General features: G+C 39.4%; 1 protein-coding gene across 1 annotated transcript in view; it reads left to right on the top strand.

The window, feature by feature from the left end:
• The window catches only part of ADCY10 (adenylate cyclase 10), a 144,269-nt gene that overhangs the window by 82,334 nt on the left and 43,248 nt on the right, over positions 1 to 18,687 (top strand). Inside the window, exons 14-17 of the mRNA XM_069094515.1 lie at positions 426 to 618; positions 1,069 to 1,155; positions 8,039 to 8,313; positions 10,880 to 11,036. Of these exons, the coding sequence (XP_068950616.1) occupies positions 426 to 618; positions 1,069 to 1,155; positions 8,039 to 8,313; positions 10,880 to 11,036 (712 nt within the window). The remainder of the gene's footprint in view (positions 1 to 425; positions 619 to 1,068; positions 1,156 to 8,038; positions 8,314 to 10,879; positions 11,037 to 18,687) is intronic.

Here is an 18,687-nt window from a genome sequence, read left to right as displayed (position 1 = left end):
TAACTTTGGGAAGACATCATACGTAATAGCTTAGGTGTGAGGCAACAATTATGCAGGTACAAAACATCACACTCAGCATTCTTTCCACCAGACAGGAGTTCTATCTTCCTCCATATATGCAACAACATGCAAACTGCCCTAGACTTTGGTGGAAGCCAGATTACTAAGGTATCTTCCTCATTACCTAGCACAATGTTCTAGGCACATGGGAAGTGTTTCATAAATGTTGAATTAAGATTTAGCTTTCAGAGAAAGCGAGAAAGCAAAAGTAAGAGAGAGAGAGAGTGAGAGAGACAATAAATATGCTAGGGCCATTTCAAACTGAGCCATGAAGAAGTCAGTGTTTCCATGACCCCTCTCCCCTATTATTCCCAAAAGAAACCTACTAAGAATTATAATTTGACCTTTGACTTTCTAACATGCAGGGTCATTGCCATAGGATTGACTAAGATTAGTATCCATCAGCATTTCTACACCATTCAGTTACTCATGGCCAGTGTCCTGGGCCTTGATACCTGCAGACATTACAAGGAGAGACAACACAATCTGGAGGAAAAAGTCAAGAACTGTTTGGATAAAGAGTTCTATTGTATCCTCAATGACATTTTTCATGTTCAGGTAATTAGGCAAATGCCAGTTTTGTTTTGTTTTGAAAGAAATGTACATCATGGTGTTTAATGATTCCTGCTGATTCCCTTCTGAATTCCCATCCTTTGTTTCACCCTTATTCTTATTGCTTTCATGCCCAGGGTGTCTCAAGAGAGGAGCAGGTCTTTTAGTCTTACCTGGCCCTAAACTCACTTTCTTGGAAAAGCTGGGGGAGGTGGGATGGGGTGGGGAGGGGAGGATGAGAAATTGCTCCTGTAACAACATTAAAATGGTCCATCTTGATAATTGACTTTTCTTTTTCCCTTTCTCATCCCTTTCTTAGATTTTGATAAAGGGAACAAAATTATTTTATTCTAATGGAGGGGGAGGTCATGCCAGGACCTGGCTGCATCTTGCCTTGGAATTGCTTTTCCTATATATATTCCCCTAAACTCAATACACTAACTGCTTTATTTATAGTTCCCCATGACACGGGAGGCTTGCAGAATGAGTGGAGTAAATAAGCAAAAGGAAATAGAAGAATTGTTTATGAACATCCTGAGAAAGGTATGTGTACCTCTGGATCATCAGCAAGTGAATGGGGAATTGACAATCTCCAGGTGAAGATAGGTAAGAGGCAAAGGGCATCAAGTTAAATTGAAATTAACCTGTAGATACAATCTCCTGTGTTTTGTTCTCTGGAAAGGGTTGTTTTCCTCTCCTCTTTCAAGACCTGAAACTGGAAACTGATTGGCAATTTAAAGTTGATGGACGAGATTCCATAAGATTCCAGTGAGGAACTTAGGTTTTCCTTCCTTCCTTCCATCTTTCTCTCTCTTTGTCTTTATATCCCTTCCTTCCTTCTTTCCATTCTCTCTCTCTATCTTTATGTCCCTTCCTTCCTTCGTTCTTTCTTTCTCTCTCTCTCTTCCTTCCTTCCTTTCTTCCCCAACCTGTGATTTTGAAGACTTCTAGTAAAAGGGAATGAATAATCTACTGAAGCAGTTCTTTACAGTTTCTGAGAGCTGTCATTGTTAAGAGGTAAAGTCCTTTAGAACCTGTCCCCTTTCTGCCTTTCTAGTCTTTTTACACCTTACTCTCCTTTTGGATACTCTGAGATTCAATGCCTTGTTGTTCATTGTACAAGATGTTCCTTTCAAGACCTAGAGCCAGTTAGATGGTGAAGTGGTTAAGGCACTAGGCCCACAATCAGGAATATCAGAGTTCAAATCCAGTCTCAGATACTTATTAGCTGTATTAACCTCTGTTTGCCTCAGTTTCCTCAACTGTAAAGTGGGGATAATAATAACATCTACTTCCAGGGTGGTCGCGAGGGTCAAATGAGAATATTTATGAAGAGCTTTGCACATTGTGTGGCACATAGTGTATTTCCTTCCTTCCCTCCCCCAATTCTGAGCATTTTCTCAGGCTGTCTTAATGCTCTTTCCTCATCTGTGCCTGTTTACTAATTTCTTTCAAATCCCAGCCAAAAGCTCACCTTCTGCAAGAAACCTTGCCTGATTCCCCTTAATTTTAGTACTTTTTTTTTCTGAGATTATCTGCAATTTATCCTGTGTATATCTTGTCTGCACATAGTTGTTTGCATGATGCCCCTTCCATTCCTCTGTGAGCCCCTTAAGAGCAAAGACTTTCTTCTGCCTTTCTTATATTCCTAGAGCTTAGCTCAGTGCCTAATATGTCATAAGTGACTAATAAATGATGGTTGATTGAACACTTAGTTGCAATTTGTTTCTCAGTAATTGAGTCCCAGTTGGGCTATACACCTCAAGTTCCCTTAAATGATACTCACATTGCATAGTTTCCAATATTCTCACCTTCCCAGTAGCCAGTTTGTTAATATTCTTCCTAAAATACAAGGATTAGAACTAAACACAGTGTGATGTAGCATGGTTACCATGCTCCATATTCTAAACACTAAGTGTTACAGCCATGGGCAAAGACAGTGTCAGCATTTTTTCTGCAGCAGAGTCCTCTCTATCCCCACACCTTTCACATGTATTAACCACCCTCTGAAGTTTATAAAGGAGAGTCCACCTGATGCTGTTCACATACAGCTGCAAGTTGGAGCTTCCAGCCCACTAAAACCTTGAGGTCTTTTTATACACACCTGGCTGTAGGACCACTCAGTCAGTTAATAAGCCAGATAGGGTACCAAGCACTGAAGTAAAGGTAAAAGGTAGTGCCTGTCTTCAAGGAGCCCATAATCTAACAGGAGAAAATACATGCAAAGAACTTTGTACAAATAAGCTAGATGCAGAAGGAAGGCCTTAGAATTAAGAGGAATCAGGAAGGGCCTCCTACGAAAGGGGGGTATCATGGGATAGTAGAACTAGAACTCAGAGGCCGACTTGTCCGACCCCTTCATTTTACAAGTGAGTAAACTGAGGCCCTTCATCTTCAGTGACTTTCCTGAAGTCATACAAGTAGTATCTGAAGTGAGGTTTGAACTGAGGTCCTCTATGACTGCATTGTGCAGTGCTGCTTTCCAGTTGTAACAAGGGTCTTGTGTGAGCAGAGTGCCAGATGAGGGAGCTTGCTTCTGGGAGAATTATGATGACTTGCAAAGGAAATGTCCTCGAGAGACTGTAGAGAAGGTGCAGGGTAGGCATATATTGTAGAGGAGGCATTCACAAACATGGGTCAGTGTCAGTTGCCAATTCCTCAGTTCCTGGTTAGTACTCTGTGGGTCAGGAAGACCTGAGTTCAAATCTTGCCTCAGATTTTTACTAGTTATATGACCCTGGACAAGTCATTTAACCTCTTTTTGCCTCAGTTTCCTCATCTGTAAAATAGGGATAATAATAACACCTACCTCCCAGGGTTGTTGTGAGGACCAAATGTGATCATCATTGTAAAATGCTTAGCATAGTACCTGGCCTATAGTAAGCACTGTATAAATGTTAGCTATCATCATCATCATCATTTCTACTATTATTATTATATGCTCTTGGGATATCTCAGTGACTTCTTCACTCATAGATACTGGAGAAAAACCATTCCGCAAGAGAAGAGGCCTTAGGGCCTCCTCTCTTAGGCTGTGTGGCTCTGAGAAAGAGGCATCAGTCCTTGGCCTCCTTGATGATTTTCCATTCTACATTTCGGAGAAGAGTCCTCATCCTTGGGGATTTGAAAGACCAGCAGAGGGAGCCACAGGAATCCAAGAGCCTCAGGCCCAGTGGTGTTTTACAGCCAGTGCATCAATGATGCCCAGAAGTGCAAAGAGCCTTTGGCCAGTGGAAGCTGAGCTAAGGACTCATCTGACCACCATGCCATCAATAGGGCCAAATGTTCAGGAGGGAATGAATGGCACACTCACAAAAATTTGCTGCATAGTGGAGAATAAAATATTAAAAACAAATACATGAATACTAAACACATTATTTACTGACTATATAACACATTAAAAATTATGTTCATTTAAAAAGATTTTGAAAAAAGCACTAAACAGTTAATTGGAGACTTAATCCCAAAGAAACAGTGAATCAAAGAACAAATAATATAAACAATAGATAATTCTATCAAAGAAAATGACAACAAATAAAATATCAAAAATGTTTAGCATGCAGCTAAAGCAGGCTTTATACTTTATATTTTCATCAACAAAAGAAAAGATCAATAATTGGGTATGAAACTAAAAACATTGGAAAAATAACCAAAAAATCGAACTAAATATCAGAATGCAAATTCCAAAAATCAAAGAACAGATTGTTGACAAAATTGAAAGCAAAACAAAAAAAAAAGAATTGATAAATAAAAGTAGCTGATAAAAAAGACCAAATAATATAACAGATTAACCATTAACTAGTCTAGTGCTTTAAAAAGGGACTAAATTAGTAGTACCAAAAGAAAAAAGATGAATTCATAACAAATGAAGAAGAAACAATGGAAATTATTAGAAACTATTTTCCTCAATTATATACTAATTTAATAAAGCTAACAAGGATATTTTTAAAAATATAAAATGGATAGCTTAACCCAATTTCAGAAAAAGAAATTTAACAAGTTATAAATGAACTTCCAAAGGTTAAAAAGCAAACAAACTCAAGATAAGATGGATTTACAAGTTCTAGTAAATAGTCAAAGAATAATTCCAATGCTGCATAAGTGCAGGAATGTGCTGGAGCCAGCCAAAACCAAGAGCAAATATTACACTTTCAGTGTAAGCATTTACTCTTTACATTTAAGAAAGTGATGGAGCAAAAGTTAATTAAGATTCAATTTTGAAGTGTGTTGTGTGTACGTTTCCCCCCCTTGTTAAATGCTTATCAGTTTCCTCTTTATAAATTCTTTGTAAAATAGGAAAAGTGATCCTATCAGATTCTTTCTTCACAGAAATATGGTATTACTATTTAAACCAGAAAGAGAAAACAAAAAGAAACCTATAGCCCAATATACTAAATAAATACTATTGCAAAATTTTTCAATAAAGTATTAGCCAAGGACATTATTAGCCAATACGTATTGAAAATCCAGATTTGATTTATATCACAGATGCACAGATGGTTCAACATAATTTCAAAGAGACCGAAGAAAGTCCCTCCCACAGGGGAGGACATTCATCTCCACTCATTAGGAGGGAATTCCATAACCGAATGAGCTTTGGAACGGGGTTATATTCACATGACAGGAAAGGTTGAACTTTGTTATTACTGAAACTTGGATATGTATTTTTGAATATATCAAAGAAAAGGGAGAAGAATAGTGTTAACTGAAGGTTTTTCCTGATTAAACAAACAAGAAAACCTAAGAACATTGTTTTGGAAGGCTTTGGAAAGGAAAGGAGTGCCCTTCATGCTGAGATGCAAATACCACTGACCCCTACATACAGATCTACTGAATGTATGTCTCCATGAGAATACTACCTTTCAGACAAAATGTCTTGTTCAGAAGGCATAAATTGGGGGCGAGAGATTAACAAATTATTCACTCTGCTAGAAAATAAGGTAAAGTCAACAGGAAAAAAGAATCTGCCCATGAAGGAGAGAATTCATTTTATTGGTATTTGGTTCCCTTTGTTTCGTTTTGAGTTTTTTTTATTCCTTATGCTATAGATTTGATTATTTGCTTAGGTTTTTATAATTTTTATAATTCTTATGCTTTTATCCCTCGAAACAATATATGTTTAAGTATATATCCGTTCTTCACCTGTCCCTACCTTAAGTAACGTTGTTAAGTCCAGGGACTGGATGATTTTCATCTTCATTTTTACGTCCTAGTGCTCGCAAAAAGTGTGCGCTTAATAAATGTTTGCTTAATTGAACTCAATGTCATTCAAACTTCCTCTGGAAAATGGCTTTCGCCCAAGATTAGCGCTTATCTTTCCAGAACACACGTACCCATTGCCACCTGGTGGCAATTTAAAATATTACAGGGGAAATTGAAAGAGAAGAGGAAATCCCATTCCTGCCAGACTCCAAACCAGGGTAGCAGCTGGTAGTTATCAACTGAGATAATTGTGACAGTATGTCGAAGAAAAAATATTAATTGGTGTACTCTGCATTTCAGGTGCAAATATGCCAATAAAAAGTATTTAACATTATTTTATATCCAAATATTTCTTGCTTAAAGAGATAAATGTTCAAACTGGCATGCTTCCTCCGTGCCTTCAGGCCTCTCTCTACCTTAAGACAATTTGAGGGATCACTTACAGGAATCTTGAAGAAAAAAACCACAATATGAAAGCACAGTTTTGTATTAACATTCCAAAACAATAGTCACTAACAATAGTCACTTAATTTTCAACTAGAATTACTCCATTCCTTCTTGGATCATTCTCCTCAAGGACTGAAAGGGAGATTCCCTGTGTTCAATATCCTAACCATTTATCAATTAAGAAAAGGTCACTAACTCTAGGTGGGTCTTAGCCTGAAGACTTTCAGGGTTGGAGAAACTAATGATCTATTTTCTTTTTTATTATTTTATTTTCCCCAGTTAGATGTAAAAACAATTTTTAACATTTTTTTTAAAACTTTGAGTTCCAAATTCTCTCCCTTCCCACCCCTCACCCCACATGAGAAGGCAAGCAATTGCATATAGGTTATACATGCAAAACATATCCATAACAGTCATGTTGTGAAAGAAAACATAGACAAAAAAATAAAAATGAAGTTGTTTTTTTTTTAAAGTAAGGGAAACTAATGATCTCAATCAAACAAGAGATACCTTTTGTTCAAAGTTTGGTTTTCTGCCTTATTAATCCCTTTTGCTCTTAATCCACTTTATCCAGTGAGATAAACCTGGAAAGGATTTTTAGACTAGAGCAATGTTTATTTCTTAATATTTTTGGAGGAACTAAAAAAGAAGTTTTAAAATATGTTTCCAGGGTAGCTAGTGGATAGAGTGCTGGGTTTGGAGTCAGGAAGATAGAGTTCAAATCCAGCTCCACAAACTTCCTAGTTATGTGACTCTGGGAAAGTCACTTAATACTTATCTGCCTCAGTTCCTCATCTGTAAAATTGGGACACACTGGAGAAGGAAAAGGCAAATCACTCCAGTATCTTTTCCAAGAAAACCCCACGGACAGAGAGTCATGGAGTCACAAAGAGTCAGTCACAATAAACGTGACTAATCAAGAAGTGCTTGCCTTGGTTTGGGCAGTAAAATCTTTAAAACTAATTGGTGGAAGGATTGTCTATATTAGGAAAAAAAATGTGAGTTATCTATTTTAATGCAATTTAATTGTACTAATATTTGCCACTGTAAATGAAACTTAGAAAATAAAGTGATATCAAATAGCTATCTTTATCAGCCCAAATGTACTGGTGAGATAAAAATGATGTTCAAGGGGCAGCCAGGTAGCGCAGCCAGTAAGAGCCAGGTAGCACAGCGAGTAAGAGCACCAGCTCCAGTGTCAGGATGATCTGGGGATAGGATCGAATCCTGGGCTCAGACACTCAGCACCACACCCAAAAATAATAACTGGCCGTGTAACCTTGAGCAAGTTACTTAACACTGATTGCTTTTTTTTAAAAAATGATGTTCAATTGGCACACCAAGTGTTTGCATGTAAACGTTTTTAAATAGTTCTTCCTCCCTGTGATTTTGTTTACACTAGGAATTTGTACTGTCCAAATATGCATGTTTCACATTAGTAGAAACTGAATTCCTTTTTTTTTTTTGGAGGGGGAAAGGCAGGGCATTTGGGGTTGTGACTTGCCCAAGGTCACATGGCTAGTAAGTGTTAAGTGTCTGAGGCCAGATTTTAACTCAGGTCCTCCTGACTCCAAGGTCAGTGCTCTATTCACTGCGCCACTTAGCCGCCCCTGAAACTGAATTCTTGAGGTTTTATTGCATTTGATAATTTTTCCTTGAAAATGATCACTTCTAACTGCAATCACAACAAATGCATGCACATATACACTCTTCCCACGTAGTCACAAAAACGGAAATCCTACACCAATTTGGGTTTTGTCTTTCCTGCCTTGTTCAGATAAATAAAGTGGAAAAGCTCATTTTTATTATTGATGAAGCCCAGTACATTGACATAACCTCTTGGGAATTCTTGGAGAACCTGATAAAGAAACTCAATGTGTTCCTTATCATGTCGCTGTCTCCTTTTGTCGACACTCCCTGCAAATCTGCTAGTGCCATCATGAAGAATCGGAACACTACCTATGTCATCATTGGTGAGATCAGTCCAAAAGATATTCGGTCTAAGGTCTGTCTTGACCTCAATGTGGCCAGCATCCCCCAGGAGCTGGAAATGTAAGTGACCTACTCTTACTCTGGGACTTTGGTAACTTAGCACCTCAAAAAGGAGAGGAAATGCTGAGTGAAAAAGGGGAAAGGGTCCTCATTTTCAGAATTGGGCTCTATTCCATGGTGTCTAGGAATAGAGAAGAACAGATCTGCAAGGGAAAGGTGAAGTGACCCATCTACCATTGCCTTCTGAAAGGATCACAAGGCTGATTACTTACTTATCTGGCTGACCTCCAATGTGCATTCAAAAATTAGATATCAAACTATAGCTAAGGTCTTCTTTTACCTCTTAGTGCTCACTGTAATGGTGTGAATGGTTTGTAGCCCAAAGGGCTTCACCCCTGAAAAACAATTTGCTTTCATTTTTTTTTTTTGCTTTCATTTTCCAACTCCAGAATCCATTGGTTGTGGAGAATCCTATGTGGTATGTTGTACCGTGATTATTAGTACCATTATAAGGAACTGCTTATTATACTAACTATTGCCCTCCCACCCACTCACCTGAGATATATTGCCCACTGTGACTTCTGCTTAGGATTCTTCTGCCTCAGTGACAGAAGACTACAAATACCACTTCCTTTTTCTCTTAAAACAAAATAGTCCAGGGTATGTGCAAAGAGGCATCATTGTGGACAAGTTTCAGGAGGCAAACTCCATTGCAAATGACACCTTGTCTCTACTGTCTCTGAGGAATGCTTGACTGTTGGTTATCCTTAAGAATCCAGATTTATACAAGGGTGGGTTCAGTTTGGGTCTAGGATCTGTAGCCAGATCCCCACATTAAAATCAGAAGGGAAACTCTGTATTGTTGTGGGAGTGATGCTGACCCAGAATTAGTTGGATCTTTCAAGCGCTTTTCAGGACATTGCTGAACTCTTGTCCAAGGTTGATTCAGGGTCAGTCAGACCAGATTCTAGGGGGCTGAGAATTTCGACTAATTGTACCTTCCTGTTTTCACTTTGCATTTCTAAACAGGGTGTCCCAAAAATCTCAGTCTAGTATTAAGCTTTAATAATTTCAGCAGTATAAATGCTACAAACTTAGAAAAAAAACATCATCTGAAAAGTTAATTATTTACATTTTAAAATACTGATTTATGTGTCTTATTAAAATCCAATGTAACTACGGTCTTGTGCTATATATACATTGTTTCAGTTGATTTTTAAACTTTGCAAAAAATTTCATCAACGGTTGCCCAGTGAAAGGATTAAATTTGAAGTCCTAACCGTAAGAGCATTCAAAGAATAAGATTTTGCTACATACACATCAGGTTTGACTTGGCCCCACAATAAAAGTCTAATGGAGCTAGATCAGATGACCAAGGTGGCCAAGAAAGAGACCTCCTCTAGAGATCCACCAGTCTGTGTAATTATCATCCAGAAACTCCTTCACATGCACTGAATAATGACAAGGTGCACCATCTTGTTCAAATAAGTTTTAAAATTTATTATTTAAAATTCACAAAACAAGTGTGAAAATAATTAAATAACTGAACTTTCAAAACTTAAAACTTCACCAAGATTTTTGGAACACTCTGTCTTAATTCTAGAACTGGTAAAGACCTTTGAGAAGTCATGCAGTCATGAAGTCATGAAATCAGCAGGATACCAAGTCAAACAAAAATGATGGAATTCTTTTCCTAGGTTTGAAAGAGAACTTGGCTGATAGAAAAGGGGATGTGGTGGCACCACTTTTTCTAAGTTAAAAGGGGCTTTCTCTATACCATGAGGGGAAGATGGCACCTTTGCCCTTGGCTGTTGCCACATAGTATTAGCACCGCCTCTGATGCTGGGACATATTGGTCAGGCTAGACAGCAGCTTGAGAAGCAGGAAAAAGGCTTTGTTGGGGTATAATTTTCCTTAATGTCAGTTTGTTGGGAAAAGGGAGAGAGAGAAGTCAACCTAGGAGGAAGGAAAGGGAAGGCAGAAGTGGATGCTAAATTGATAGAGAAAAGAAAAATGAAAAAGGGTCTGAAAACTAGTGGAGATAGAGATGGAGGGGCCATATAAAGATAGGGGCAGGAATAGAGAAAAGAAATGAAGTGATCAAAGAAAGGCCATGGTCCAGGTCAGTGGTGTCCAATTCAACTAGAAACCCTAAGGATCCCTGAAGGCTACATGTTGACTTAAAAAACCATGTATTATCATTATTTATGTTCTTTTGTATATTTATTTATTTTGTTAAATATTTCCCAGTTCCCCACATTGGGGACAATGGCTGCCTGTTTGATACATCTGATCCAGGTGATACTATTGAGTTGTGCACAGTGCTTCTAGTTGAATGATGGTTTGCTACTCAATTCAACCTCCTCTGGTCATCATGCCTCCGCTTCACCAGGGTATCCCAAGAAGAGCATTAAGGAAAGAAAGAGAGTGGGAGTGAGGAAATGGAGCAAGGGAGGAAAAGAGATTAAGGGGGAGAAGGGAGGAAATAAGGCCATTTCCCTGTAAGTTTTCTGGTGATCAGGAAACTGTGAGGAAAAATTCCAATTTCTACCAACCCCCTCCCATGTCCCCTTTATGACAGAATAATTTTCAACATGAGCAAAGTTCTCATTGCTTCTTTTTACAGGTACTTATTGGAAGGAAGCTGCGGGATTCCACTTTATTGTGATGAACTGCTGAAAAATCTTGAGCATCATAAGGTACTCATAGTCCATCAGTATCAGCCAGAAGAGAAGTCCAATGTGAACTGGCATGCCCTGTTCAGTAAGTCACACACAATGACAGTTTTTTCTCCCTTTAATTCCCCATGTAAATCTCTTCTCCAAGCAGAGTATTCTGTGATGTGTAGGTTGAAGAAATCATTTACCAGCTCAGCTAGTCATGCAAGTCATGCACACAAGTCATATTCTCTTTCCTGATTGCATGGGAGAGACCCACTACAGGCCCCAAGGCTAGTGTGAATAGCAATAATTTCCCAGTAGTTGGAGCAAAGCAATATTAATCCTGGGGAAACAGAATTGAATGATAAGAGAGGCACAGAACATGAATAAGAGCATAAAAACTAGGGATGATTAACCAGCCTATAGAACCATATGTAGTTGTATATGGGTAGCTAGGTGGCAGAGGAAATAGAGTGCTGGGCCTGAAATCAGGAAGATCTGAATTCAAATCTGACCTCAGACTAGCTGTATGACCCTGAGCTGGTCACTGAACTCTGTTTGCCTCAGTTTCCTCATTTGTAAAATGAGCTGGAGAAGGAAATGGCAAACCACTCCAGTATCTTTGCCTAGAAAACCCCAAAGGGGGGGGGGTCACAAAGAGTCATACACAACTGTAAAACAACTGAACAATAACAAAAGAACCATATCTGAAATTAGTGGCTAGATTCAGAGGTGAACTCCTGAGAGTCAGTAAATATTCATGAAATACAAACAAATAGTTTAAGTTTTAGAGGCAAGTAGCCAGCAATGAATAGACTGGTGGGCCTAGAGTCAGGAAGACTTGAGTTCAGTTCTGGCCTCTGACACTTACTAGCTGTGTGACCCTAGTTAAGTCACCCTCTGCCTCAGTTTTTATTTACCTGTAAAATGGGATAGTACCGTGTTTCCCCGATAATAAGACCTATCCCGAAAATAAGCCCTCCCCTTACTGTGTAAGATTCCTCTAAAATAAGCCCTCCCCCGAAAATAAGCCCTATTGAGATTGCTACTATAGTGAAGGTGATCCCCTGCACTACACGCTACATTACCCTCTGTATGCACCGTCCCCCTCCCCCCCGTGAAACGCACACCGCGCTCCGAGCTGCATCCAATCAGAGCTGCAGCAGTGAGCGCGTCATCCTGTTCTTCCCCAGTGATTTGCTTATTGAATAAAGGTACACTTTTTTGTTCACATTTACCTGTTTATTAAAATTGCTGTCAATGTTCATTAAAATAAGCCCTCCCCTGAAAATAAGCCCTCTGGTGTTTTTCTGTCCAAAAAAATTAATAAGACAGTGTCTTATTATCGGGGAAACACGGTAATAGCACCTTTCTTTCAGGATTGTGGTGAGGATCAAATGAGATAATATTTGATAAGTCCTTAGCATTTAAGGCCTTCTATAATATGGCCTCAATCTACCTTTCAACCTTCGGTATGTTTTTTTAAAAATTATTCTTTCCATTTACATTATGGCAGTCATCGTATATTATGTTTTCCTGCTTCAGCTTCATTTAGTTCATATACATTTTCCCATGTTTTTCTGAATTCTTTATATTTGTTTCTTCCAATTACATCCATGTACCACAATTTGTTTTGCCATTTCCTGATCAAAAACCACACATTTTGTTTCCAGTTCTTTGCTATCACAAAATTGATATATTTTGATGTATATGGGGCCTTTCTTTTTTTAGACCTTCTTTTGGTATGTGCCTCGAAGTGAGATCTCTAGGTGTAAAGGTAATGAAATTTAAAGATCCCTTTGTATTGGAAAGCTAAGAGGTACTTAACACCTAGTTCAAATTAAGCCTCTGTTAAAGAAACAGAAGGTATGAACTCTCGTTGCTGATGTAACAGGAAAGGGCTGAATAGGGAACCCCTGTTGCTGATGTAATATGAAGGGGCTGAAAAGGGAGGAGCAATACTGTATATAGGAAAAGCTCCAGAGAGGGAGAGTCAGAACTTCTTGGGATTAGCTTTGTGGAGGCAGAAGCAGTTGCTGCCAGGGAAGCTGAAGAGGAAAGGCCCAGGCTGGAGAGGATGATTTTGATTTTAGGAACCTGGGTGAAGTGATTCTGATTCTGGGAACCAGCTGGAGCTTCTGCTGGGGAGCTACCAGCTTCTCCTGGGAGCTGCTGAAGACTTCCAAGGACCAGCTGGAGCTGCTGAAGACTGAGGAAGCATGACTGTGATGCTGGTACTTTTCATGAACCTGTTTGTGGCTTTGTTAAGCCTTGACTTCCTGGGAAAAGAGACTGTGAAGAATTTAAGGTGGACTGGACACTGTGAGCTTCAGCGTGGTACAGGAACAGTACGGAGAGCTGGACAAGGAACTGGGAACTGTCTGCCATTGAACCCAGGTGACAGTTTGGTGTATCCAGGTAGGAGCTGGGACCATGGAAGGGGATCCAGGGAATCTTAGAGCCTACCTTGGGTCAAGATGAAAAGACCTCTCCATGAATACTGAGTAGTGACTGACCCTGATGTGAGGTTTTGCTTTGGGACTCACTTTGGGAAGAGTTGTGTGATTTGGCCAGATGAGACTGTGGGAAGCTGTTGGGTTCCTGGTTTCGAAAATCCAGATCTTGGTGCTTCCCTCTCTGGTAACTAACTAGGTATGGATGTAATGGTCAAACAGCTGGTAGTCCTGTCTGCTGAATTGTGTTATTTTCTGTTGAGTAGTGACTGACGGAATTGTAATTTATTTGTGATTGTACTTTGTGATTGAATTAAGGTCTCTGTGATTGACTAAATGAATGTACTATCCAGAGGTGGAGAGCTTTGACTTTTGTATTTTGTGACCCTTAAGGAGGTCTCCTTAAGGATGATTAAATGATTGAGTTGATTGAATTACTAAGTGATTGACTGACTAAATGATTATACTTTGTTCAAAACTATGTGACCACTGTGGTGAAAACTATGTGGCCATTTTAGTGATAAGCTGTTGTGAATGCTGTATCTTGATTTGCTGTGAATGTTTTGCTCTGATTTGTTATTGAATAAATAGAGTGTTCACTATACTATGTAATCACAATCTTGAAAAGCTGTTCACAGCAGCATTCTTCAGGAAAGCTAAGGAGCTTTACTTGTACTTTACTGTACTTGGCTTTACACTAGGTCCAACAGAATGGATAATTAAGACAATTAAAAAAAACAATTATAAATTATTTTCCAGAACAGTGTATCACCAAGGTAATATTCACAGCACCAATGACGACTATGAATATGCCAGAATAGTTCTGAATCACAAAATATAACATACTCCCCATTTACAAGCCAAAGAAGCAAAACATTTATTCAGACACCAGAAAGCCAAATCCCAACACCATCAAACCAAATTCATCGTAGCAACAAAGAAATCTATACACAATAACATTGCAGAGAACAACATCATCCCAAAGCCTTCCCACAAACACTCACAAGCCTAGCTGTCTCCTTGCTTGTGTTCTCTCTATCCCCCAGCTCTAAATGCTCTGACTCCCAGCTTCCTTTCAGCTCTGCTCTACCCTTCCAGCAAACTCCTCCCACCACAGGCTCCATGTAATGAAATTTGACCTATTAGGGGGCTGGGAAGATCTTCAAATTCCCTTAGGCCTATGAAGGGGCAGGGAAGATCTTCCAATTACCATTACCACTAAAAACAGTAAGATGATTTTACAAATACCAGATTATTAGTTGACCTGTCTTTCCACATTTCTTCCAACATTAACCATCATCCTTCTTCTCCTCACTTGCCACCTTGCCAATCTGCAGAAAAGTCTGCCCCAAGTTCCTGCTTTTCTGACTGATGACTGTGTTCCCTTGGAACAACATTTGAAGAAGGACTTCAGTGGTGCTTTACTATGTGTGTGCCAAGACTCACTCTCCAGACTCCTTTCCTCCTCACCTAGACACTTTGCTCTAGCCACCATTCCCCATCATGTACTTATTGTGTATTATTGTTTTTCTGGTTCTTCTTACTTCATTAGCATTAGCTCCTACATCTTCCTATGTTTTTTGAGTTCTTAATATATTTCAAAGAGTGCAATAAAATCCCAGTACTTTCTTATACCATACTCAGCTTAACCATTTACCATTCAGTAAGCAACCACTTTGTTTCTACTGATTTATAGCCATTAAAAGTGGGGCTATCTGTATTTTGGTCTATTTAGGACACTTCTTTCTGTTTTAGATCTCCCTTGAGGTATATATGCCCAGAAGTGGAACTTTTGGATCATTTTTTTTTCATTTTTCAAATGCTTTATGAACTTCTGATTTACATGATTAATTTCCGCCATATTTTGAGTTTCACATTTTCTCCCCATTCTTCCCCTACCCACCACCCCAGAATAGCAGTCCCACAGGATATCCCCTCCTCCAATCTACCCTCTCCCATATATTCTCCTGTACCCCCTTAGACTTTTCCAGTAGGGCATGGTGGATCCCTCTGCCCCAGTGCCTGTATATCTTCTTTCCCAATTACATGTAAGATAGTATTAGTAATAGTATATATGTATATATAATTTTAAACATTTGATTTTAAAACTTTGGATTCCAGATTCATTCCCTTCCTCCCTTGTCACCCACCCTTACTGGGAAGATAAGCAGTTCAGTATACATTTGTACATGTGTAGCTAATGCAAAACATTAACATAGTAGATATATTGTAAAAGACTGATTATATTTCCCTCCCTCCTATCCCACCACCCACTTGTTCTGTTCTTCACTTTAATCCTGTCCCTTTTCAAAAGTGGGTGCTTCCAACTTCCCTCCCCCCAGCCTGCCCTCCCTTCCATCATCCCTCCTTTCATCCCCTTCCCCCTACTCTCCTGTAGGGTGAGATACCCTATTTAGTGTGTATTTCATTACCTCCCCAAGCCAAATTCAGTGAGAATAAGGTTGATCCATTCCATTTTGCCTTCCTATTCTTCCCCTCCATTGTAACCCTTTTCCCTTGCCTCTTCTTTATGAGATAGTTTACCCCATTCTGTCTCTCTCCATCTCCCCTCATTATATTCTTCTCTCACCTCTTAATTTCCCCTTTTAAGTATTATCCCTTCCTATTAAATTGGTCCTGTGCCCTCTATGTATACCTGTAAGCATATATACACACATTCACAAATGTATTCATATTCCCATATACCCTCCAATATATATATATATATATATATATATATATATATATATATATATATATGTTTCTATTCCCTTCAACTATTTTCATACTGAGAAAAATATCATCAGTTACAATTATCATTTTTCCATGTAGGAATGTTAATAGTTCAATTTTGATCAGTGGCTTATGATTTCTTTTCCATGTTTACCTTCTCAAGCTTCTGTTGCTTCTTGTATCTGTATGTCAAATTTTCTATTCAACTCTGTTTTTTTTTTCATTAAGAATGCTTGAAAGTCCTCTATTCCACTGAACCATATTTCCCCTGAAACATGATACTCAGTTTTGCTGGGTAGGTGATTCTTGGTTTTAATCCCAGCTCCTCTGCCCTATGGAATATCCTGTTCCAGGCCCTTCGATTCCCCAGTGTAGAAGCTGCCAGATCCTGTGATATCCTGATCGTGTTTCCACAATATTCAAATTGTTTCTTCCTGGCTGCTCGTAATATTCCCTCCTTGATCTGGGAATTCTGGAACCTGGCTATAATATTCCTAGGAGTTTTCTTTTTGGGGTCTTTTTCAGGAGGTGATTGGTGGATTCTTTCAACCTCTGTTTTGCCTTCTGGTTCTAAAACATCAGGGCAATTTTCCTTGAGAATTTCTTGGAGGATGATTTCTAGGTTGTTTCCATGATCATGGTTTTTAGGTAGTCCAACAATTTTTAAATTATCTCTCCTGGATCTATTTTCCAGGTCAGTGGTTTTACCCATGAGATATTTCACATTGCCTTCTATTGTTTCATTTGCTTGGATCTGTTTAACAGCATCTTGATTTTTCATAAAGTCACTAGCTTCCATTTGCTCCAATCTAAATCCGAGGGAATGATTCTCCTCATTGAGCTTTTGACATTCTTTTTCCGTCTGGCAAATTCATCTTTTCAAGGCATTCCTCTCCTCATTGCCTTTTTGAGCCTCTTTTGCCAATTAAGTCAATTTGTTTTTTAAGGTGTGATTTTCCTCAGTCAGGTTGTTGACTCACATTTCATAATTTTCTTGCATCGTTCTCATTTCTCTTCCCAATTTTTCCTCCACTTCTCTTATCTGCTTCTTAAGGTACTCTATGGCCTGTGACCAGCTCATATTTTCCTTTGAAGCTTTTGGTGCAGGAGTTCAGACTTCACTGTCTTCCTCCTGTTCCATGCTTTGCTCCTTTTTGTCCCCAAAATAGGAGTCTAATGTTGGAGTCTTCTGTTTGTTTTGCTTCCTTTGTCTGGTCATGTTGTCCCTCAGTCACTTGACCACTGGGCTTTTTGCCACAGTAGGACTCTGCCACCAGACAGGGGAGCTTTCATCCTAAACGCTGGGGTTTTCTCAATTGCAGAAGGTATTAGTTGGGTGCCCTCTCTGAGGCCTCCACCCACTCTGGCAAGCTGGTCACGCACCCCAGGACCTCTACCCTAGACTGCAATCCAGATCCAAGCAGGTTAAAGCAAGAGCGATTACCCCTCAGACTGGTTGCTTCGTCCCCCTACACTCTGCAGGCCAGGAGCTGAAGATGCCATGTGGCACTGGCTGTGCCAGGCGTCTCTGAGGCTTCTTGCCCTGGGGGCAAAAGCCGAAGCACTCCCAAGTACTGTTCCCAAAGTCCACAATGCACTGCCCTCTGACTTTGTCCTTCGAATCTATGTGTTGATAAATCTGGAAATGGCCACAGCTGCTGGTGATGTGGAGTCCCTCTGGCGGCAGCTGATCAGGCCTGCCCTGGGGCTAAAACCTTGGCTCCTGAGTGGCTAGGCTTAGCTACCAGAGCATTGTACTGGCTGCTTGCCGCCAGCTTGCCGGGCTGTCCTTGGAGGGAGGTTAGCTTCTCTGTGTCATTCTGTGGGTTCTGAAGCTCCAAAGTTTGTTTAGAGTCCCCTTTTTACATTGATTGGGTAAGGTGGAAGCCAGAGCCTTGGGGAGGTCCTGCTTCTACTCTGCCATCTTGACTCTGCCCTGCTCTTCTTGATCATTTAAAAAAAACCATAATACTAATTTGTTTTCTAAAGTAGTTAGACCAATTCACATCAATTCCATTTCTTTTCTTATGTTTTTAAAATTATGTGATCTTTTATATTTATGTCTTATCTATTTGAAACTTACAATGGCATCAAGTATAAGTTGTTGATCTAAACTTATTTTATTTGTCAAACTGCTTTCTAGTTTCTAGCAGTTCTTGTCAATAGGGAGCCCTTCCTCAAATGGTTTAGGTTCTTGAGTTTATAAAACCCTACATAATTGAGTTAAATTGTATCTAATTTTTACTATGAGTCTGTTCCATTGACATACTTTAAAAGATTTTTTTAAACAAATCTCAAATTGTATTAATGATTACTATTTGGCAACAGTCAATAATCAATAACCATTTGTTAAACAACTATTATGTGCCAGGTACTATGGTAAGTTCTGGTGATACAAATACAAAGAGAGACAGAGAGAGAGACAGACAGACAGAGAGAGAGACAGAGAGAGACAGAGGCAGAGAAACAGAGAGAGAGACACACACAGACAGAGAGAGACAGAGAGATGGAGGGAGGGAAGGAAGGGAGGGATGGAGGGAGGGAAGGAAGGAAGGAAGGAAGGAAGGAAGGAAGGAAGGAAGGAAGGA

This window comes from Petaurus breviceps, unplaced genomic scaffold, assembly GCF_028583685.1.
Source record: "Petaurus breviceps papuanus isolate PSGF00001 unplaced genomic scaffold, PetGlider_PUasm1.0 220, whole genome shotgun sequence".
Lineage (NCBI taxonomy): Eukaryota > Metazoa > Chordata > Mammalia > Diprotodontia > Petauridae > Petaurus > Petaurus breviceps.
Note: the sequence above shows the minus strand (reverse complement) of the source record. Positions and strands in the feature narration are given on the sequence as shown.